The following is a 25153-nucleotide window of genomic DNA, read 5'->3' as shown; positions in this document are numbered from 1 at the left end:
CCAGCTGTCATGCCTGCTTTTTAAAAAGCTCCCAGTGTTTCATTTAAAGAATGAGATTTAAAAACACCTTCTATTTGAAAATATATAAATATTTATAGAATATTATCATGAAATAATAACTATGTTCACAAAGAGTCGGGTAATAACTTATCAAATGATGAAGCAGGCATGTGGTATATAATTCTTTAAGTATTAATTCCAACTTATAATAAAACAATCAACATCTTCAACATTTCATTGCCTCTTAAATCTCACTGCTATTTTGGCAAATAGGTACTGTGCTTTATTTGCATTTGGAAACTGTATTTTTAAACAAGTGAATAAAAAATTTCTTATTTACTGGTAATCACTATCTGAGGCCTCTCCCCTATCTGCTAAGTAAAAATGACATGTTTAAATGCACAGATCACCACCCTTCTGTTCGCAGAGCACATTTTCAAAGTACCCCGGCATGCACGGGGCAAGGCTTTGTAGAAGGAGGATTTCCATAGAGGTTATTTTTTAAATCTTTGTAAGAAAAGCATCCTTATTTAAGATTCAAGAAAGTAGCCATTTGGGGACATTATTCTAAAAGTGTTCTACCTAAATATTCTTGAGGAATGACAATAACAAGAATCCAGTTACTCTGGGTGTCTTTTTGCATTGCAAACGAGGAGGTGGTGAACAGCACAAGCTTCCTAAGAGTAATATGTAGAACAAGTTCTATTTTTATCTCCTCTATTTTTCAACAAATCAGTTGGACAAACAGGTATACTGTGCTGGATAAAAGTGTAGACATGATCGTACAAAAGCAAGCACCAAACAAAACCACCACACAACACCCTGCTCCTTCCTACAGGAACTCTGTTCAGGCAAAGTCCGGAGCACACAGACCTCCCTGTCCCTCTTTTTCTTCTCTCAAATACACAATTATTGAGAGCTTAGTATGAATGAGGAAATCATGCTCTTTTCAGAGCTAGTGCCATTGTAATAGCTAAGAGCTGTAATAGGTGTATAACAGGAAGGCAACTGTAAAACTGAAAGTGTCTGGGAAAACCAAGCAAGTGGTAAAATTTGATCTGGGATTTGAGAGTGGAAAAGGAGAAAGAAATTGCCTTAAAGTAAAAGTGAAGTATTAAAAAAAAAAGACAAGGAGGTAATAAAATGTTATGAAGGATAATAGATTCTTACATACTCTTGAAATGAATAAATATGCCTGAAAATATCATATGCTGCTTTTCCAGACACTGTCCCTCCCACCCACGGTTAAATGTGCTGCCTTAGACAAAGAGGTGATGAAGTTTGAAAGCATCTTTCTAACCCATTAAAGGCAAGGACCACTTATTTCCCTCTGTATTTCCAAGACCTAACACAGTTGGTCACACATGGTTGGCATTCCTGGTTGAATTAATCTAAGGAGGAGTTCATAAAACTGGAACATGTTTTCTGGAAATCAGATCATCTGCATTTGATGCTGTGTGTGTGGCATGTGTGCATGTGCACGGAGGGAGGGAATACCACTCACTGGTGGAGAAAGTAACTGCCTCTCCAGTATTCTGGTCCAAGGCCAGGAGATGAAGGCTGGGAAAGAGATGGATGGAAGATATTAAGTTACTTTAGAAGGCTCCCAGGTGCTCCTGGGAGTTAAAGTCACCTTATGGAGGAAGAGGGTCACCACAAAGCTCTCAGTTCTTAAGGTCACACATTAACGCTTTGGGTCATTCTGAGGACCCTGAATTTTTATAGCTGGAAAGAAATCAAAAGTTGCTTATTTCGGAATCATTTAATCTTGAATAAGCACTCCTTGGTGATCCTTGGTGAACCTACTTCATAGTTCTACATAAAAGCCTTGTGGTCTATTGAGGCATTCGGGGCAAAATGCTTTTTCTTCTTTCCTTTTTTCTTTCTTTTTCTCTTCTCTTTTCCCTTCCTGCCTTCCTTCCATCCTGCCTACCCCCCTGCCTTGACCTTGTTAGGCAGCCAAGATGTTTCATGCTTAATGTAATGAAAGGAACAGTTAGAGCTTTTGAAAAGGCAAACTATTCATTAACCATTTAGCAGAAAGAATGAAAAGGCAGTTGGGAGCCTGAAAAATGTAAGTTGGATAAGTCCTTTAATTGGAAAAAGTGATTATTTCATACCACCACAAACTGGCACAATTTCTTCTTCTCATCATCTCTGTTGCTCTTAAAGACGCAGAAGGCTCGAAAGCCACCCAAAGAAACTATCCCCGTGCGAGACCATGTGCCTGGACCCCCAGCCGGACACTGGGTCTAGTACAGTGGGGAGAGGACTTGCCACGAGGGGACATTTCCAGATACAAACAATATTCTACATGTACACATATAATTGATAATGTGTATTTGCCAGTGTATAATGAATAGCATCAGTAAAATTTTTTGAAGAATTTTTATGCTATTTTTCCTGCTACTAATACTATTTTCATTCTTGAGAAGTTGATTCTTATTTAAAAAATGCTTTTCAAAACAAAGGTAATGTCTACCTCTTTAGATTTATGCATCTTCTTCATCACTGACATTCTTGGAGGAAAGTCAGTGTTCGCACTATGCTAAACTCCTTTCAAGCTGGATCTGAAGTGTCAATGACATTGTCAGACGTATCTGTGTATGTGTGCAAAAGAGGACATGAAGCTCACATGGAACAGACCAGTAAGTTGTTTTTGAACTGTCACTATACCATTTTAATCTGTATCTCCAATTTTGAATAAATAGTACTTTGTGTTAAAAAACATTTTTCTAAACTGATACGTGCAAATACTGAGTTTTGTCCATACAATTCAAGAAGTGAGTCATACAGAAGGAATGCCTGTACTGTCTAACTTTTGTCATTAGCTTTGGCAAGTGTACTTGAACTGCAAATAGTTAACAGTGATCTCTAATCAAAATGAATGCTTCTAGATACAAGAGAAAATATCACCCCTAATGAGCCTAGTAAATATAATGTACTTTTCAATCCAATGGAAATAGTAGAGTTTTCTCCTCTATATTTCAAGGATTGATTTAAAAATTGAAAAAGAACTTTGATGAGAAGTCTTTATCTTCCAACACGACATTATTTCCCTGAGCTTTAGGAAAGACATGGTAATATGTATTTACAAAAATATGTCAATATCTATGCTTGTGGTTCGGATTGTGATGTAAATTTGTAGCATCCCTTTAGCTGAAATAGCCAGGAAGCCCTAGGAACTACAGATGTGTCTAACTTCCAATCGGGTTACACCCCAATAAACCCATTTTAAGTTGAAAATATCATAAATCAAAAGTGCATTTAATATAACCTACTGAAACATCACAGCTTAGCTTAGTAGCCTACTTACACGTTCAGAACATTTGCATTAGCCCATAGTCGGTCAAAATCATATATAAAAAGCCTATTTTACAATATAGCATTGAATATCTCATGTAATTTACCGAATACAGTATCCAAAACATGCTGGCAACACAGCGCACTGCGGAGTATTGGTTGTTTGCCCCTGTGCTCACGTGGCTGAGTGGGGGCTGTGGTTCCCGGCTGCTTGCTGCCCAGCACCAGGAGAGAGCGCATGCTGCGTATTGCTAGTCTGAGAAAAGATCAAAATTCAAAATTCGAAGTACAGTTTCTACTGAATGCATACCATGTTTGCACTGAAGTGAAAAAATCGTAAGTCGAACCATCATCAGTTAAGGCTGTTGAATTCTTCACCAAGAACACACGGATGGACTCAAAACCAAAGCGCTTAGGAGAAGAGGGGGAAGGAATTAATGAGCCTCTTGCATTCTATTGTATGCCTGCTGGAGTAACAGTAAAAATGCTTCGCCAGTATTCCGATTGGAAGTCTTATCTCCTTATTTTCCTGAGCTGAGTTTCTAGATCATTAATACAGTTAACTTTGCATCCTTCCATTGTATACTATTTTATCTGCAGTGCTAAAATAAGCACACAAGAGGTGCTCAATAAATATTTGCTGAGTTAATTACCACATGAATAGTCTAAGACAGTGTTTAAACCAATTTGGGGCTGCAAATTCAATTTGGTGTGCCCCAACCAGTATATTTTGATGAATGAAATAGACAAGAGTGCATTGCATAGCTAAGGTATTATTTTGTGGGAACTGCTTCTTGTTAACACGTTTGAGTGCTGGGTTATGTTGTTATTGGGTGATAAAAGAATTCCAGTGAGTTACAACTGCTTATAAAAGAAATACAATAAAACAGGACAAGATAGAATGAGATGGAAAATATCAGACTGCATCCCATGTAATGAGTGTTTTTCCAAGAAACTTTCATGTGTTATACTTTGAAAATATACCTCCAGTGGATTGTAGGGCAAATCCATTTTTTTTATTGTGGGAAGAAGTAAAAGGAAAAGCTTGAGAAACGCTGCTTTGGGATCAGGCCTCGGAGGTGCTCCACTCCGCGGGGGACGACCTACGGAGCTGGGCTCAGGAAGCCTACTTAGCGGACGGCAGTGCGAGGAGTCCCGGTGGAGCGGAGGAGGTGTGCGGCCAGCAGCCTGCTGCAGGGTGTCTGCGATAAGCACTCTTGGACGTGTACCCGTGCGTCTTGGATAGACGTTCTGAACATGCCTGGACTAATGCTATCTCAGGACGGACCTCAGCCAGTCCTTCAGAACTGTCAAATTCCATTTTTAATCTGTAAAAAGTTGAGTTATTTGAATTTGCAAGAAGTTTAATTCTTCGAAAATATTTTTTACTTTGCTCCGTTGGCATTAATGTTGTTTGCTGTAAATTCCTAGAACTTTATGATTTGATTCATTTGCAACCACATGCACATGGAAATGAAATCTGTTCTGCTGATATCATAGGAATATTTTTAATTATTATCTTTAGCGAGTCAGTTTTTGTAGAGTTAACATTACTGCCTACAATTTGGGTACTTTTAGAAGCTGCTCCACTGTTTTCAGACCACTTGATTTTAGTAAATAATAGCTTGGGCATCTCCTGGTGAAGTGAGGATTTCCAGTGGCTTTATAAGTGAGTTTAGTGTATGGCAGTGGAATAAAATTCTCCCAATTTGCACACTGGCACAATTTATTTCTTGAAAGGTACAAAATAGATCATAGAATCAGTGAACATAGCACCCGATCTGAGTTCTGTTCTCACCTTTGATTACACAGACTCAGTGTCTAAAGTCAAACATATTTTAGCTTTTTTTTTAACACAAGGAAACATTAAACCTGGAATATGTAAACAAGAGGCGTAACCCTGGTATGAGGAAACCTTCTTAAACAGCAAGACACAGCCTGTTGTAAAAATATCTTACAACAAAAAAGAAATGGCTCATTTTGCAAAAATTAAACCAAAAGAATACATAGATTATTATCACACAGTCAATAATTTAATAAAGTTTTGGTATTTGGTTAAAAAACAAGAGCAGAGGGCAACTTTTAACTTACAGGCCTTGTGCATTGAGGATAAAAGGTAGTCAGCATTTAAAAATTCGGGTGGAAATGCTTTCAATAGAAACTACTAACTACATATTCAGTCACGACCTCAAAAATGCCTCTGGCTTTCTTCACTTTACGTTAGTCTATAAGAGACTAGGTTACTTCTACAGCAACTTCCCATATTTTGAGTGGTTTAGCTTACATAGTACGATCTACCCTTGAGCATTTTTATCCCATAAATTTGTTTGTACCTGTGACATGTAGGGAATGGTAATTTCCCTTTATTGTCTTTCTGGCATGTTCTAAGAATAAATAAATACATACAACAAAACAACAACAATCTTATTAGTTCAAAGTTTTTTTGCCCAGAGTGTTCCTTTGTGGTTTTCTATTTCATTTTCTTATACCTACCATATCAATGGTTGTATGGAGTTTCAGTCAAATGTATTTGTACTGAAATAAAACTTTCTTTTCCAGAGTTTTAAAAAATATATATATATAAATATCCACAAACATACACTTGTAGGTTTATTTATATTCTTCTCAGTCGATGCATATCTTTAAGTGTTAAGGCAAATAAATGTTTGAATTATTTTCTCTTCTAGTACAAACTCAGAGGATTTATTCTCACGTGTTTAGAAGAGTTGATTAAATGATTTTATTAGGAAAAAATAAGAGAATAGAAAAAGCATTTTAAAGTGAAAAAGTTGATATATTTAATGACTTTATCATATTGGAGGAAGGTAAAGCTCAGTTAAGTTGGTTAGCAGAGTAGTCTAAATCTTTTTCTTTGAAAACTGGAAAAAAAGTAGAGGGCCAGGGAAAGGATGGGCTGTAACGTGGACAACGACAGTGTGAGGTCATCTGCAGAGGCTGGGGGTGCAGCCGGAACGGGGTCCCCTGCGGAAGCCTGGGTTCTTGGCACGTGTGTTTCTGTCCTAGGGCCAGCAGGGGCAGTAGTGAGAGGCCTGAGGAGGCACAGCCTGATGAAATTTGCCAGTCAAGGGCACCTGGATTTTGGATTCCTTTCTAAACCAAAACACCAGAGAACATGCTGAAGCTTGTCGCCTTTCATAAACTGAAAGTTGCTTTCAAAGTACACTGGTGATGGCTCCCAGAACACACCTGCGCCCAGCAGTCTGCAGTGAGGGCAGGAACTTGGGGTGAGGCTGCCAGGTGCACCAGTGCCTTGCTTTACAATGTGAGGAATGCCACCAAGTGTCCTACCAGTCAGTTTCTAGATCTGTCACTTGGAAATACTAAACTTTACCTGTAATTTGATATTCACAAAGCTAATAGAAACCTGTGAACTTTACAACGCAAGCTTTAGAAAGCTTTAGTAAGCTTAGTGGAAAGGCAGTTTCAAAACTCCAGATAAAACTATTAAAGCCTTGGTGGTCTTAAGTTTTAAAAATGTCTTCTAAGCATTTCACATTTTATCTGATTTTGTTTTTCTTTTATGATCTTTGCGTCCCATTCACACCTGAGTGTGTCCCATAGAATTCACTGATAGGCCCCAGAGTCTTTATTTGGGTGTTTATGATAGAAAAACTCTTTAATTTAAAAAGGACTTTTAAAAAATAAATTACCAATAGAATGAGGCATTTTCAGAGCAAGTGATTTCTTATCTTAATTGATGTCTTAATGTGACATTTTTGGGCTGTTGCTTCCGAGAGCGGAAAAGGCACTGCACGGACCAAAAGGCGACCCCAGTTCTGCTCCGGCTCTGTTAAAGCAGTCGGCCCGGCCACCTGTGAGCCTCTTTCACCCTCCCCCACGCTGTCCTGCTCGGGTGGCAAAACCGGCATGTGCACCACTGTCTCCTGCAAAAGTCTGATGACACGTGAGCCACAAGGAAACTCGTTCTCATCTGAGATGATACCAATTCATTAAAATAAAGGTCACCAAACATGATTCACAAAAGAAAGGCAGTTCCCTTATATTTTGGACATTTCATCTGCATTGACACATTCTAATCATTGTATACTATGATATCAGAATCTAAACAGAGAAGGCAAAAGTAACTGACTTTTGTCTAAAAGTCCATCTAAAGTTTAAGAATGAGACTTCTAAGGTGTCAATGTGCTTCAATTCATTATCTGTTAGATAGTTTTTAAGATGTTGAAAGGGAAGAGTATTTTTGACCACTAAATGCTTTAGTTGAAGAACTTATGCAGTTGAGAAGAAAATGGATTTTAGAGTTAGACGAACCTGAGTTCAACTCCTAATTCAGTTATGTATGATTTTGGGCAGTTACATTCTCTGATGCTCAGTTTACTCATCTGGAAAATGGGACATAATATCTTATACTTTGGGAAACTGCACAAATTAGAAATAATATAGGTAAGTCACCTGGCACATAATATGTAATCAATAACAGCTATAAGCAACACTTTAAGAATAAAAGTGTTTTTCTTCTCTTTTCTACCTGGTGTGCTAGGAATACCCAACAAAGTTTATGAAGATGATGGTGACTACCATCTGCTGTCTACCTCTGAACACCAGCCTGGGTGCTTATTTGATGGATGCATAAGTGTCAGTGTATATAAATATTTAGTGTAAGCAGCGACAATGACAGAACACTCTGTGACAAAATTCACTACATATCAAAAAGAAAAATGGCATGAGACTTCTTCAATATTCAGCTTATTGAAAGAATTATATTAATTTGTAAAGCTACTCATTTTCATAACTAGCTGCATATCAGATCTCAATGAACATTTAATTTTATAGAGTTTAATATCTTAAAAATTCTTGCTGACCTAGGTATCCATCAAGCATATGCTTTCTGTTAGCTTTCATATGATCATATCCATATCATTTACTAGACATTTATTCTTGTCCCTTTTAGCTATTTATAAACCAATAGTTTTCTTATACGAATAAATTTTCAGCCTGTGTGTTTTGACACTCCCAGCACTGGGAATCCAGAGCCAATGTTTTACAGAGATGAGTGGAACAAGAAAATACATGTTTCAGACTATGTAAAATAAATCTAAACTTGACAAGCAGAACAAGAATGTAAATGCTGGTCTTTTCCATTATAAATTTAAATACATCATTAATAAAATGTATACACTTTCAAATATGAATGGAGACCTGAAATGAAGTTAAGTTGAGGTAAGGGGTATCAAAATGTAAAGATATGAGGTTAACAACACCTCATCTAAGTGATTGAAGGCATGCTTAATAAATATTGTGCATTTTAGAACAATTGCTTATTTCATATAACTTTAATCTGTTAAATGCATAAGATTAAATTTTCATTTGTGTGGAATTATCTAAAAAGGAATATGAATCATTGAAAAAGTGGAAGCCCATTTGGAGCAAGTATCCTCTTAAACACAAAAAATATTTTCATGAGATTCCTTAGATTACAAGTTTCAAGAAGGCACTGATGATTTCAATTATCTTCCCTACCTTACATTCTTTTTAACACAAGGCGTCAATGAATAGTTCTTCATTAAACACTGACAATGGGACATAACACACAACACAAGTCGTGGAGGATGGCAAATGAAGTCGTGACACAGGGGAAAGAACACCTGATTTCACCCTCAGCAATGAAGAGAAGAAAGAAGGTTGTAATGCTTTTCCGGCAGGATGGTACAATACAGTCTGCACAGACCTACACAGTAGCTTATCATTAACAACCTCGGCAGTTTTCCCATGTTCCGTTAGCACTCCGGTTTTTAAAGCCCACTGTTTTCATATTTGAACAATATTGTTTCTACAACCACCTTTTATTTCCTCCCTGTCATTTCCCACAAACTTCCCAAATTGTTAGTGCTGCATTTTGGATATTGTACTGTTTTCATCATAAAATTTTTGGATGCCTCAATGAATTTCCCTCTTTAGTGCCTCTTTACAGTTTTTAGTAACAACTTCTAATGACTCTATTGCACAAAATACAGTTCCTTCTAATGTGTCTGCTTTTAAATAACTTTTCTGTATTAGTAGCGGATGAAGAGACATAATAATTTGGGTTCGAAAACCTTACTGTCAATGCTAAAAATAATGGTTTAGTCCTACAAGGAAACTGTAAAAAACAATTTCAAGATCAAAAATTCTGGAAATCAGGTTTTCAAGCCTTTTTTTTTTATTAGAAAACTTAAATTATTACCCTTTTTAAAAAGGGAGTTGTCAATGTCCATTTTTAAATTTTCTCTAACAAATAATAATAAAGGATAGCAAACTCGGATAAGAAAACACATTAGAAGACAGCTTTCTACTTCATACAACTTCTGGTTACCTTTTCCTATCCATTCACCTATTTCTGGTCAGCAGCAAGAACAGAAAATCCACTTATTTTTGCCTTTTTGGGTCTTCCAAGAGGAGCTTCATTTACCTGAATACAAACAAAGGCTAGGGGAGATGGCTTTCATGCTAGCGCCAACCGCGTGCCAAGCTCGTGAACCAGCACACCCTGCCTTCTATGGCTTCTTCTGCAGCTTACAGTCCAATGGCTATGTGACCAACTGAATGGTGACTGATACTTGCACTGACACAGATGGACAACAAATAACGGAAACAGAGGGAATCCCCTTGGCTGTTCTTTTTTCTAACAGACAAATCCCTAGCATTCTGTAAATAAAATTATAAATACTAAAGAAGTGATGAGAGTTTTACAATGGGGAGAGGATCATTTCTTATAATAAATATTCTGGTACAAATTTTAAAAAATGTAGAAAAGTTTAGTACCTCTGGGTACTTTTTTCTAATAAAACCATACCTGCTTCAGAACTTGTTTGATTATAGCTGCTAACAATGCTGTTTGGTATCACTGGAGTAGAGGACGTTGAAATTCTTGACTGAGGTGGATTGGGATGTAATGAATTTCCTAAAGCCATGCCCGACTGACTGAGCATCCCACAGTTCCCGCTAGCCTGAATCTGATTTATTAAACCTGCAAGGTGGTGGTTTGGGACTGAACTGTTACTGTGAACAAAGTTAGTGTTTGCATTGTGGCAGTGCACGGCTTCCCCTCTTAAAGGTATGCTCTGTGTCAATGAATTCTGAAGAACACTGGAGTTCATATTGGGATCTGTAAAATGCAGCTGGTTAGCAGAGCAAGGCAAAGCAGTATTTGAGGCCCCGCAACCCGGGGTACTATTGCTACTCAAGTGAGAGCTTTGACAACTCATAGACTGCAGTAACTGAGACATTGAACTGATGGGAAAAGAACCCTGACCTTGCTTCCTTAGCAAGTCGGGCCCAGGTTTAGGAACTGAAGAACTATCCATTTGAGACTGTCTGAGCAAACTCAAAACCGTGGTAGGTGGCTGTTTTCTTTTCCGCAATGAGTCTTTTTGCTGAGACATCAGCTTATCTCTTAGTGCTGCTCGACCACTTTGCCCTTCACCTGTTGGGAGAAGCATGTTGGCAGTAGGAGGGAACATGGTGTTTAAAGTGCTATGTCCTTCAGTGTTGCCACTGCCAGCAACAGCTCCAGAATTGCTACTGCTGCTACTGTTGTTACTAGCAAGTTTGTTTTGATTTGCTAGCTGTGCTTTGGCTGCTGCTGAGAGTAAACTACTTGCTGGAAAGGAGGCAGCATTGTGCTGGTTCAAGATCTGATTTAAAGGCATTCCCAGCAAACCAGGCTGACTCTTTACAGAACCACTTCCGGCAGATGCAGTAGGAAAAGCTGCACTGCTTGGAGTATTTAGTACATTACTCATTCCAGCAATTAATGGGTTAGGGATATCCTTGTACTGATGATGTCCATCGGACTTGGTAGAAGGGCTTGATGGCATTGATGGCCTTGGGGACCCTATTGTTGACCTTGGTGACCTGGGTGGAACCTTGATACCACTGCAAGTGGCCTGGGGTCCTAGAGGTGGCATCATGAAATTTCCGTGATCTGATGATGTGGAAGATGAGCGTGATCTTTGGGGCGATGCCTCAATCCTTCCGATTCCAGCCCCCATCATGTGCACTGGGGATGTCACTGGAGAAGGGGACAGGGAGGTTGAAGCTGAATGCTGAACTCTTTGTACATGACTCCCATGATTCATGTGGCCGGGTTTTACAGTTGGCAAAGGGAGATTACTTGGCAAAGGAACAACAGCAGGAGGCATGCTTACATTCATCACAGGTACCTGAGAGTGGACATTTGAATGGAAACTGGCTGGATTAATGATAACAGGGTTCTGATTCACCGGTTTACTAGGAATAGGGTCAAGAATGCCAAGTGGATCTTTCTCAGATGTTAATGGCTTTTTCTGAAGAGCACAAGAAGGTGGAGGGGGAGGTGGGCCTTGGGGTGGTTTGTGGTGGAACATTGCTCGTGGTATTTCCATATTAGTTGAAAAATTACACATTGGTTTTTTCATTACTGGACTCTTTGTAGTCAAGGTTGGGGAAAGAGGTATATTAGTCCTTCCAGCCATTGCACAGGATGACTGTACAGGAGAACCGTGTAGCATTACTGAAGGTGGAGAAAGAGGAGTCCTATTCAGGTGAATAGGACTAGAATTGGGAGCTCCATGAAAACCAGGATTATTTCTTGTGAAAACATCGGGGCTTCCAAGTGGGTCAGTCCTTGGAGAGATTGAGCCGTCTCCATAAATCTGGGATCCTGACGATGCTGGGCTGGGCAGGCCCCCGTGGCTGCCACGGAATGGAGACTTCTGTCCGTGTTCACTGCTGCCCAATCTTTGCCGGGGGTAGACAGGGTGGAGTTCTTGTTGCTGGCTTCCAGGCAGTTCTTGTACATACAGCCTTCCCATGGCATTTGATGATCCAATCATTAACTTGAAAGGATTCTTACATTCAGGCATTACAGAATTTGTAATTCCTTCATGAGGCTTATTTCTTATGGATCTTGGAGTTGCTGCCCGTGAAGGTACTACTGGAGTTGCATCTGATGTGTGAGAGAGAGAAAAAAGTCTGTTAAGGAGTGTAAGTTCTTTTGTATTTTGTGGGGGGGGGTGTTGCGGGGAGGGAAGGAAAGCAGGAAATGAGGAAGGGATGGCACCTGGAAATAGAAATCTGCAAACAGAAGCTGTGCCTCTATGCAACTAGAAATTCTGCACTCTACATTAAGTTTTGATTTAAAAAATGCACATTATTCTCCCTTAGTTGGCCAAAAGTTCTCAATTAACTGCTCATTATGCTTGTTTGTCTCTTATCTGTGGAGAAAGGATGGAAATCTGAATTAGTTCACACTGACATTAGCCATTCCAGTAATATTTAGAATATGCAAAATCAAGACTGACAGCCCAGATGGAAATGATGGTGTTACTATCTTATTGGATTTGAATTTTTTAGGAACACAGTTACAATAGAAAATTATCTTTGTGGCATATTTACTTGGGCAATTTAAATGAACTGCCATTTTCACCAAAAAAATCTGTTACCCTATTAATATTTCTCTTACTGAAACCTCCTCAGATGGCTAAAAGAAATGCTTCCTTATCCCACCATTTCCGCTGTGAGAGTAAAAGAGTCTTAATTTTTGTGAATTAAGTGAATGGGATTCAGCATCTCTCACAATGGGAGCACTAACAGTAAATGCAGTGGTACTGCAGTCATGTCTAGCTGCCCATCGAGTCTGTAACAGTTTCTTTGCCATTAATCAGTCATTACTGCAAAATTGGCTTTAGTCAGTCAATTCAGGTAAAAAACTGCAATTCTTTTGTTAGGAAGAATTCCCATGCAAAATTTAGTCACAGTGCTAAATCTTCAGTACTGAGTTCTAATTGAGAATTCTCTTTTCACAGAGTGCACTGCTCCCTCACTGGCTTTCCGGAATCCCTTCAGGTTCTTTGGAGATCAGACAGAACACAGGCAACAAAGGCACTCTGGCACGTCGGACTGAACTTTCACTTTATCCTGTCAGAATGTGAGGTTTAAGCTTTTTAGCCCCTGCAGATGCTTGACTATTTTATAAAGTTATACCTTCTAAAGCAGGGATAGAAAAGATAATTGATTTCATGGGCCAAGTCCCATCAACTGGTGGTGGCTGCTCAGCGGGCTGTGATGAAAAGGATGCTGAGCTTTGCTGGGCTCCGCGCGGGCCCACTGAGTTACCACAGGCACAGCGGATGTGAGTGGTACCACCCACGCCACACTGGCCATTTCCCCTCTGAGACACAGCATATTGGCAGGTATATTTGAATTCATCTGCAATCAGAAGTACATTGACTCAAATGAATACTTGCAAATTTAAGATACCTATACTTCTCCTACATTCTAGGTGGTATACATATCAAATCATGTAGTAATTTCTAAGACTCTGGTTCTCAACTTGGGGTACACAGAGGTCTAGGTAAGGCGCATTCAAGAAGTAAGAGAATACAGTGTGGAAATGTGGGCTTTCTGTCTGTCGCATGGTGGAGATTTTTGGTAAGAGTCATTTCTGGACATAATATATGAAAAGTTGAGAACCAATGATATAGGAGAATTGTAGCAGATAAACTCCCCTGAACTTCCTTTCTTTTAAAAAGAGATTTTTAAAGTTTGCGATAAAAATAATACATACATGAAAAATATACATACGAGGCACTATGTGTGGCGTGTGGGGAGAACAGTTGTCTGTATCAGCCCTGTTACAGGGCTCACGCATCCTCCTCAGTAACTACACTACAGACTTGTGTCTCTTCTAGGGTATTTATGTAATTATTTACAGTTAAATGATTAAAAATGTAGGCATTGGATTTTTTAAAATATTCAACAGAATTTAGAAAGTAGCTGGTTTTAAAAGGATTTCTTCCATACCCGGGGAAAACCAGTTACCATCTTTAAAATAACAGGAATACTAAATACACAACAGAAGTCATGCTGTGGTTACGTTGGGGTTAGGAACTCAAGGGTTACAAGGGTTGGTAAATATGAATGTTAGGTGCCCATCAAGGGCTTTCATGGAGACCTTTCAAAAGAGTAAGTAGAAACTAAATATATGTTTATGTATGTTAGAGGTGAAAACTTCTATACAAGTCTTCTTAACCCTTAATTATTTAAAGTTCAACCTCATGATAGCAGTTTAAAATAAGAAAAGTGAAATAAATGTTATTCCTGATGCTAGTAAAACAGCAGCAATTAATCGAAAAGTACACCATTTTAAAAGGGAATAGACGTATACATCTTATACCTGTACCAGTTAAATATTTACCTTTCTTTTCAATAATGAAACTTGCATGTATAGGGTACGACAAAGGACCAAATCATGACTCTGTTAAGTTCATTAAAAAGACAAGGTAGACGCTGTAGAAAGAGGTAGAACTGTTTGATATGATATGATACGAGAACGACAGCAGATATGAATATATGAAAAAGTGAAAACACAGTTACATCAAGGTGGCAAGATACGTGTGTTAAATAATTCATTACTATTAAATGTCTTTATTGTAATATCTTTTAATTAAAAAATGTAGCTCATTAAAAGAAAAAGAAAAATCCCTTACGAGACTTTGTTTCCTTACATACCTTAGTGCAGCAATTTTTTCCTGATCTTTCCTGTTAAGGTTCAAAGGTCAGAGGGTTATTGGAAAGGAGCTCACTGACAGCTGTGAAGCTCACCTCTCCCTGCCCTGTGCACGTGCTGAGTTCCGAGTGTAAACCTGCACCTGTGTGACGTCACAGCCGCTCCTCTCTGTATGAAAGTCTGCACGGGACCCCGATTTACCCACACAGGCTTAACTCTCCCTCCAGTCAGATTAGTTTCCCCATCATCACTTCTACGGATTCGGGACAAGAACTTTCTTATTTCCTTCATATGTCTAAATCCTACCCTTCCCCAGACTGGTTGAAATCTGCTTTCTCTGATCACTACAGGCTATCCTCATCATCTCTACTTTTCTCAAAGCTTTGCAAAACAACATCACTTTTCCTTCATAAACAAATGTTTTGGCACTTGGCCATATTTTATTCTGAATTTTATTACTGTTTAGGTGCTGAGTAGATTGTAATATTTTAGAGAGAGTTAATACTCTAGCCCTTACAAAAAGAAGTTCCTCAGTCTCAAAGGATAATTCCACATGTTACATATTAATTGTAAAGGGAAAGGGTACCTTAACAATGCAGTAATCAGATGGATATATCTACAACCAAGCCATCAAACTTAAGGTCATCCATTTGGGGCAAACTGACACTATGTGTCTCCTGAGGAGGACATAAAATCACCTGTGCACTATTCCTAGCAAAAAGGGTTTAACCTGAATATACATATGAGGACACAATCAGGCAAATCCAAATTGAAGAACATCCTACAACCCTGACCTGGACTCTTCACAAATGTCAATGCCAGGAAAGAATGAAAGAGACTGAGGAATTGGTGTAGGTTAGAGAAATGTCGCAACTAACTGTAGTGCAGAATCTCTGATTGCATCCTGAATTTAAAAAAACTGGATTGAAACTAACTATAACAAATTATTCGGACAACTGGAGAAATCTGAATATAGACTGCATATTAGATAATATTGTATCAGTGTTAAATTTCCTGAATGTGATAATTAGATTTTGGTTTATGAGGAGAATGTCCTTGTGTGCTGAACTATTTAGGGGTCAATTTTTACAACATCTGCAATTTCTGTAACAAAATGGTTACTTAGGGAAACTAGATGAAGGGTATGTGGCATTCAGTGAACTGTTCACGCAAGTTTTCTGCACCTTTGAATTTTTTTTAGAAAGTGAAAGCATGCATGCATACATACGAGCACGATGGGGAAGGTACAAAAAGCTGCCGACAAGGTAAGATCTGTTAGTAGGTGCTCAATAAATAGCTGTTAAATGACAGAAAAAATAATACTGCTAGTTCTTGAAAATACTGCTAGTTGCATTTGAACATTTGATACCACACACTCCAATAAAGGCTGCATTAGTTTCCTAAAAATCTGTGGCACTTTCTTTTTGTTAGCTGAGCTCTATATCTGCATAACATTTCTATGTGCTAATGAATGCTTAGTCTAATTGTGTAACTAGATGATTTATTTGGATAGGAAATTTTGGGAAACAAATTGATGAGAATTTTTCAGAAATTCTTGGAAGATTTTTCGGGGTGAATTTGCTCTTTGTAATAAAATGATAAAACATTCATAACTTTAACAGCCATGTGCATGTTTGAAAAGTGGGCTTGGAAAATGCTTGACAAAGTGATTTCTCATGGCTCCTCCAGGACTGGTGAGGAGTGGTGGGGCGGCAAAGTCCTGAACCCTCCCCGGGGTTACATACTTGTTCCTCCTCCGGGACTGGTGAGCACCAGAGAAGGGTGTGGGGCTTCCATGCTTTTATGAAGTGTGGCCACGGCGATGATTTTTCTTTTGTGTATGCATAGCTTTGTGACATCTTCATCTGCTTTAACGTCTTCGGCAGTTCTTTGTTTCACGGCAGCTCCAGGATCAAAGTTAAACACCTGGAAAAGGATGGCCTTTGTTTAGAGTATGTTGTAAAAGCATAAAATGAAAAGATCCTTTGTTTAAAGAATTTCTTTATGTAGATTAAGCCACAAATCTGAATAAAATTTTCTCCAGTTTTTAAATTTAAGAAAAGCAACCTTATATAACTTGGTAAATACTTTTGCTGAACTCTTGGTTTTTAGCGGCACAGTATGTAATGAAAATTATCCTAATTCTAAGATAGCCAAGATAAATGCATGCAAAGATATACTATCTGATAATGTTGCTAATATAGATATTTCCTGATGCTATAACAGTACAAAAAATAGATGAAGTTCAATTTGAAATCCAAGCTGACATTTCTACATGCTAACTTTTCCTTTGGCTTACTTTTATTACTATGTTAACATTCCCTTTCACCTATTAAAAATCTATTTCTCTGTTTTAAAAAAATACTATCTATTGTGTACATACTTATGAGATGTTTCAAATCAACTTTTTGGAATGATGTGACACACACATAAAGAGAAAGAAGGTGTCTGTTAACCCAAGTTCTAAAACCGGCACCATAACAGATCCTTGGAGAACACAGTCTCTTTCTAGAGTAGTAATATTTTGTCATTTATCACAATTTTTACTTTCTACCTTGCAAAGAAGTAAAACAGTTTCACATGTTAGCTTTGTGACTTTAGAAACACTGGTGGCAGAATTATCATTTTAGATTGAACAGTTATAGTAGGGAAAGAAAATACTGCACTATTAAGAAAATACTGCACTATTAAATGGTGAACATAGGTACAGTTCTAATAAAATGGGCAGAAGAGGTTTTAACAAAATATTTAACATAAAATATTTAAAAATGACTCCAGGATTTGAACCATTTTCCACAATCACTAAGTATTCCAAAATGCATGCAAAAGATATCTAGTTAGACTTTAGAAGTAACATGTGATTGGAGAAGTAATGTAAAAACGAAATGTCAAATGAGAAACGCAAATACACAAAACACCTAAAAAATAAAAAAACGCTGAGAGATCTGTTGTGAAATGGTTACCTTGGGAAGAATAAGAGGACATTCCAAGCCACACTTGCATGTTCCGTCAGTAAGCAGGTATGTTTTAACCTGCTCCAAGCAAGATAACAAAGACCCACTGGGACTGTAAAAATAATTTTACAAAACATCAGGAAATAATTCTGACTGCACATATTATGTGAAAAAAGGCATAATTTATAGTCTTACTTCCTTCATGGGGTAATATTTTCCTACTAAGGAAAAGCATTTCCTTTGTCAATATTATGTTAGCTACTAAATTATAGTCTTTCAGCACTATCACTCTTTCTTGTGAACCAAAATATTTCTCAGAAAAATACAGATCTTCACAGAAAATTAAACAGAAGTATTCTGAAAACCAAAACTGGACTAGACTGGGGAAAATGCTATTCTTAGGAAAAGACGATTGAAGCACAAGCAAGCAAGAAACAAGAAAACTCCATGAAAGTAATCATTATCATTTTAAACCAGAAGATGTACACTTAGAGCTGTTGGAGGGAAAACGGAAATTTAGGAACACACTGGAGGTCAAACTGGAAAGTCACTAAGTGTACAAAAGCTGGAGCTAGCAAGTTCTCTCCATTAATCTCGGAGACTACAACCAAGTTGCCCTTATGTAAAAATAGGTTTCCTTTTTCTTCTCCCTCATCCACGTGTTTCTTTGAAGATAGATCTGTGCGGCTCAACTCCAATTACTGCGAAGAGCCGAACCATTCTGACAAGGAGCGAGGAGCCGGGCGGATCTGACAAAGGCTGAGGGGGCTCTTGAGGAAGCAGGGCTTCGGTGCTAGGGAGGCACCTGCCAGGGCTTCTGGCTGGTAAATGGGCCGTGTTCTCAAGTTATCACTCTTTGCTTTTATTCAATTTTTATTCACAACGAGGGTTAGTTTAAAACTGATCATTTGCATTTTAAGATGTTTATTATTAAAATATTAATTTTACAACCTTGAAAATTATTATATACTTTTTATTCAAGAATACCTTTTATTTCTGGCTACTTACCAAAACCTTCACTTGAGCCTTCTGGTCAAATCTGGACTTGACCAGAAATAATATAGAGCATTACACTACTGGGGTAGACTACTCTACTACAGGTAGTTTGCATCTATAAATGGACCAGCTTTAAAATACAATTAATATTTTACTTATGGACAATCATGTAAGTGACTTATGCATGTAGAAAACCTCAATTAAAATTCTCAACTTTGTCGATTCACTCATTCATTTACTTAGGCTAACAATTTTTTTTCAAATGGTCTGTAAAAAGTAATAATTCCCATATTATAGACTTGAGTTCCACTCCGGTGGTAAGGACGAGATGTTTCGGAGCCCTACTAATTTAAATAAAATAAGATCGCCAAAGAGTTACTTGAAAAGTTCATGAGTTTTGTGACATGAAATTGCCTAACATTTTATAGTTAAAGAAAATGTACAGACTAAACCCTAGAGGAATTTAACTGGAACATTAAAACCAAAGACAAAAGCTCCTAAATTCTATTAGAGTACTCCAGACACTTTAAAAACACTTCCTCTCAGTCAGTCAGTTCAGTTCTTTTCTTTAGTTGTACCTCTTTAATTAACTTTTGGGAATAATAATTAACATAGAAAATAGTTACAAGTCTTAAGGCATAGATAAAGCTTAGGAGGTTGGAAGCAGGTGGCAAATCTACTGTGCAGCCTCAATGCCTCCCTGAGGCATAGCAACTGAAGACAAACCTAAAAATTACCAGCAAACTGCACACAGAGAAGGGGGCTAGAGAAGGGGGCTAGCCTCCTATACGGGTTCAGGTAGTGATGTCACCAGTTATATACAAACAGATCGAACCCATATTGGTTTAATTTATTTGAAAGTGTTTTACCTTATCTGGCAGAGTTAGTTGTGAGAAGAATTCTTAGTGCAAGACCTGGATTTGGAGAACTTACGCTACCTCACACTAATACACAGTGAAGTCTACTTATGCCTGGACAATCATGGAAAAGATAACTTACAGATTCCTAGACTTACTGTGGTTTAACTTAGTTTATTTTAAAGTAAATTTCATTTTCTTTTTTAAACATTATTTTATTGTTGTTCAAGTATAGTTGTCTGCATTTACCTCCACCATTCCTGCCTCCCAACCCCTCAGGGTTTAACTTAAGTTTTCTGCAATTCAGAAAGCTGATCTGTCTTTCACTGGAATGAAGATGAAGTAAAAAAATTAGATTATCAAGATCTTAGAGTCAGTTGCTCTAAGATGAACACACACTTGCTCCTTACAGACTAGAACAATCATAAATATAAACAGTAACACACCTTGCTACATTATATTAATAACCAAGTGTCTCTGGCAGTGTGGTAACAGCATGGGCAATATGAACACTGAGAAAGTCACCCCATGTGTCCACCTTACCGACTGTGGGACAAGCTCCACAGCCCCTGCTTCCTTATTCCTTCACTCCAATTAATGCAGAGCACATCTTTAACATTCCCAGAGGCAAACAAACAAAACTGATGTGCAAAAGAATTATTAATTGTTAAGAAATACCTAACATAAAACCAACCCAAGACAGAATCTGAACTGAGTTTTGAGTTATGACACGAAATCATTTATGTTTATACAATGGCAAATACCTCTTTCATATAAATATATCTTTGCACAAATAGAGAATTCCACTGAAGCAGAGATACACATAACTGCATTAAAAGTAACAGCATTAATATATTGGTGCCATGTGATATCTTTAAAAAAGTTCTAAGTCTATTTCTAATAATTTGTATTATATCACGAAGAAAGATTTATGGCATTGTAACTTTTCATATACTATTGATAAGCTACTATGTAAGGAACTTGGGCATCGGTTATTTGAAAATAAGACTGAAACTCCTTGCCAACAGTTTAGTTATTCCACTCAGCTTGCTCTATCAGTGATACCTGCCTTCAAAATGTAAAAGAGCAGGCATTTGCATTTTATTTGTATGATTTGATTTTTTTTTACTATAATATGCAAAGGTATAGCTCAAAAACTATGCAGAAAAAAACTGGGAAATTTTTATGTAATATTAGGCATTAAGGAGTGTAATAATTAAAACTGCCTGTAGATGAAAACATGAACCTTACATCCGAAAATCCAGTTGAAGCACCATGAAGGACAGAATCACATTATCAAGAGACATTAGCTCTGTTTCCGGTATTTACATTCTCTTGTGAATGTGGTAATAGCACCTATGTTTCTTTTAGAAATCTTTATTTTTTTCTTTATCCTTGTTACAGTGATAAGCAGAATGACACATTATATAAACACAAGTAACGCATAAAACCTCTCTCTTGTAACCTAGGGCAATTTACATTGCAAAATAGTACAGATTAAAATTACCTGAATATTTTTAGCACAAAGTTCATTTATTCAAATTTATTTGAGGTGCTGTCAGTCACAATATTTTGCTCCCTCAGAGGAACAGACTCTGCCTCCTTAATTTGGGGACTGCAGACTTGGAGGTGACACAGGTAGTAACGAGGGCTCACCTGACATAAAGAACTCCATTCTGATCCACACGGCGCTGCCAGCCCACAGGAACTTGTATAGCTGGAAGACCTCCATCCTTGTCCCCTCCGTCACACTCCTTGCCTCCATTCATTTTCTGTATCTGCTTGGGACTCTCCAAAGATATCAGCAATAAGATGATATCCTTATATTACAGGGCATGATGGCCTTCAAAAACGGCCAGTGCAGCATAGTTGTTCCCAGACTACAAAATGTACTGGGACGCTTCGGCTCAGTTTGGAACCAAGTCCTTGAAATCTGCCATTGTGGAAAAAATCAGTTTCCCATTATAATCTACATTAAATAACCAATATTTAATTCCTAAGAATGACCTACATGGGTGAAAAGGAGTGCTTCTGACTAAGGAAAACCATATTTGACCAATGCTGGTACCTGTCTGAAGTGGGGGAGGGGAGGAGTGTAGTTTTTAGTTCAACATGTTGTCTTGAACCTTGATGTTGGACTAAAATAATCTCTACTGTTTAAAAATCGGTCTCATTTTTACAATGTGAGTCGGTTAATATTTCCAGGTACTACCCGCCTTTAGAGGCCACATTCTTTAAACTTTCTCTTCATCTTCCGATCTGAGTCCAAGACGTTGCAGGTTGGTTCATCCGATGTTTTCATGTCTTCAAAATTCTAATAACGTAGCCTGAAACATATATAAATATATAAAATGTACATTTAATGTTGAAAAACTGAGAACCCACACACTTCTATATATAAACTGATGAGTGTACCAAACTATTTTGATGTCTTCTGCCATCAAAATGACAAATTCAACTTGTTTTCTTCACCTAACAATCCACTTAGCCGAATTTGCTTGCTTTTTACCACATGCAACTCTTTTAAAAATCATTTTTTATTTTTCAGTTACAGTTGACATATTGCATTGACATATTCTATCAGTTTCAGGTGTATATTCCAGTGATTAGGCATTATAGAACTTACTAAGTGATCATCCCGATAAATCTAATACCCATCTGATACCACACAGTTATTACAACATTATTGACTATATTCCCTATGCTGTACTTTACTACCTGTGACTATTCTGTAACTATCCTTTTCTACTTCTTAATCCCTTCACCGTTTTCACCCATTTCCGCAACCCCCACTCCCATCTGGCAACCATCCAAATGTTCTTTGTATGTATGTTTGTTTCTGTTCTGCCTGTTTGATTTCTAGATTTAATTATTGATAGATATGTATTTATTTTCACTTTACTGTCCATATTTTTAATCTTTTTTTTCCACCTCCTTTTTAAAGAAGACCTTGTAACATTTCATGTAATACTGGTTTGGTGGTGATGAACTCCTTTAGTCTTTCCTTGTCTGGAAAGCTCTTCATCTGTCCTTTGATTTTAAATGACAGTTTTGCTAGGTAGAGTAAACCCTGGTTGTAAGGCCTTGCTTTTCATCACTTTGAATATTTTTTCCTTTTTATTGAATACATTGGAGTAACATTGGTTAATAAAATTATATAGGGTTCAGTTGTACAGTTCTACAATACATATTTGTGTATTGTATTTGAATATTTCTTGCTACTCCCTTCTGGCCTGCAAAGTTTCTGTTGAGAAATCAGCTGACAATCTTAAGGGAACTCCCTTGCAAATAACTGCTTTTCTCTTGCTGTTTTTAAGATCGTGTCCTTTTCTTTAAATGTTTGCATTTTAATTGTGATGTGTCTTGGTGTGGGCCTCTTTGGGCTCAACTTGTTTGGAACTCTCTGCACTTTGTAGGCTCGTGTGTCTTTTTCCTTCATTAAGTTAGGAAAGTTTTCTGAGGGGAGAGGGAAGGGAACTTAAGGGGAAAAAGGGGGAGGGATTTTGAGGAAGTTGAGAGGGGGGGGGGGGGGGGGGGGGGGGGGTGGTTTGTTAGGAAAGTTTTCTGTTATTATTTTTTCAAATAGGTGTTCAATTTTGTTCTCCTTCCAGCACCTCTGTGACATGAATGTTGGAATGCCTGACATTGTCCCAGAGGCTCCTTATTCCAGCCTTACTTTTTCTGCATTTCTTTTTTTGATGTACTGATGGAGTGTTTTTTGCTTCCTCAAATTCTAAATTGTTGATTTGATTCTTGGCTTCATCTACTTTGTTGTTAACTCCCTATAAATTCTTCATTTCAGTTAGTGTACCCTTCATTTCTGACTAGTTATTTTTTAGAGTTTCTATGTCCTTTTTCATGCTGTTGAAGTTCCCACAAAGTTCCTTGAAGTTCTCACTAAGTTCCTTGAGCATCCTTATAATCATTGTTTTGAACTCTGCACCTGGTAATTTGCTTACCTACATTTAATTTAGTTCTTTTTCTGCAGATTTCTCCTGTTCTTTCATTTGGGACCTGTCTCTTTGTCTCTGAATTTTGCCTGCTTTCTTCTGTTTATTTCCATGTATTAGGTAGAGCTGCTCCATCTCTCAGACTGGTTGAGTGGCCTTGTGTAGTAGGTGTCCTGTAGGGCCCAGTGGTGCAGCCTTCCACCTCCCAATCCCCCGTTACCCAGCCTCGGTGCTTCAGGTGTGCCCCTGTGTGGGTCGTGTGAAGTGTCTGTTGTAGTTCAGCCTTGATTGCTGTTGGTATTACTGGGAGGGATTGATCCCTTACGCAAACTGGCTTCAAGGACCAGCTGTGACTACAGTGGAGGAGCTGCTATGCAGAAACCAACCCTATGGAGCAGGACTTGCTCTAGTGAGGCTTTGTTGCTTACCCAGTCCGCCCCTTGAGTGTGTCGCTGGGGGAGGTGGCAAGGTTGTAAACCAGTGTGGTCTGAAGCTGTCCACTGGGCACACTGGCTCTGGGGCCTCCTAGAGGTACAAGATCAGCCACCACCGGTACCCTGCCTGAAGCCACCTGGAACGGGCTATAGAATTATTTGCAGATGGCTGCTACCTGAGCTGGGCTTGGAGGTACCTTGGAGAGGCCAAGTTGTGAACTAAGGCCAGCTCCTGTTAGTGCTGGGCCTGGGGCCACTGAGCCAGAGGCCCAGATACACAGAGACCAGATGCTGCTTGTTTGAGAGATTTCAGGAAAGTCTGATGCCTGTGGCAAGAGAGGTCATTTGTATGGAAAAGCAACTGGGAGTGGTGTGGGTGGGCTTGTAAATTGGGTGGGGTGTGGCCTCAGGGAATCACCAGGATTGGGGGAACAGTGATAGCCAGGTTGGTGGAGACTTAGATACGGCACCTTCCTCTAGGCTTGTTGGGGGGAAGAAGGGCTCACCAAAAAAATAATGGCATCTGTCAGCATTTCTGTTTGGGAGAAAGCTGCCCCTCAGCTTCTGCCCTGATGCCAGACAGCTCAGTTCTTCCCCACACATCCCTGGTGCCTTCTGAGCACCTGTCACAGTGCTGAAGCTCAGAGGTAGTACCTCCAAGTATTTCCTTATGAAGACCCTTTAAGAGGAATGCCTGGGACTCTTAAAGCCCTTCATCTCCCTCAGCCTCAATTCCCACTGGGTTTTACAGCCAGAAGCTGTGGGAACTTCTCCTCCCGTCATTGGAACCCTGAGCTTCGGGGCCTGGTGTGGGGCTGGCACCCCTCAATCCTCGGGGGGCACCTCCACAGTCAGGATATCCTTCCTGTTTTTATCTGCTACGTGTGTGTCGAACCAGCCTGTTCTATATCTCCACCCCAACTACAAGTCTTGTTGTGGCTTCTTTAAATCCCTGGTTGTAGGACTTCCATTCAGCTAGTTTCAGGAGGTCCTGAATGATGGTTGTTCTATAGTTTAGTTGTAATTTTGATGCGGTTGTGGGAGTATTTGAGTACTGCATTTACCTGTGCTGTCATCTTGACTGGAATTCCCCCTTTGCAACTTTCTAATTACTGGAGGCCAACCCATAATTATGGCATTACACACACTC

General features: G+C 38.6%; 1 protein-coding gene across 11 annotated transcripts in view; it reads right to left on the bottom strand.

Moving 5' to 3' along the window:
* The window catches only part of MBD5 (methyl-CpG binding domain protein 5), a 461494-nt gene that overhangs the window by 33814 nt on the left and 402527 nt on the right, over window positions 1-25153 (bottom strand). For 10 of the 11 annotated variants that reach the window (XM_053670699.1, XM_053670694.1, XM_053670695.1 and 7 more), the window contains 4 exons: window positions 21276-21946; window positions 17776-17878; window positions 16558-16738; window positions 10118-12250 (listed from right to left, as the gene is read on the bottom strand). In XM_053670699.1, coding sequence (XP_053526674.1) covers window positions 10118-12250; window positions 16558-16738; window positions 17776-17878; window positions 21276-21388 — 2530 coding nt within the window. In that variant the 5' untranslated portion in view covers window positions 21389-21946. Of the gene's footprint in view, window positions 1-10117; window positions 12251-16557; window positions 16739-17775; window positions 17879-21275; window positions 21947-25153 lie in introns of those variants that run through there. The other variant, XM_053670702.1, reaches the window with a different exon arrangement.

This window comes from Artibeus jamaicensis, unplaced genomic scaffold (assembly GCF_021234435.1).
Source record: "Artibeus jamaicensis isolate MK-2021 breed Jamaican fruit bat unplaced genomic scaffold, CSHL_Jam_final contig_603, whole genome shotgun sequence".
NCBI lineage: Eukaryota > Metazoa > Chordata > Mammalia > Chiroptera > Phyllostomidae > Artibeus > Artibeus jamaicensis.
This window is presented reverse-complemented; position numbering and strand designations above follow the sequence as displayed.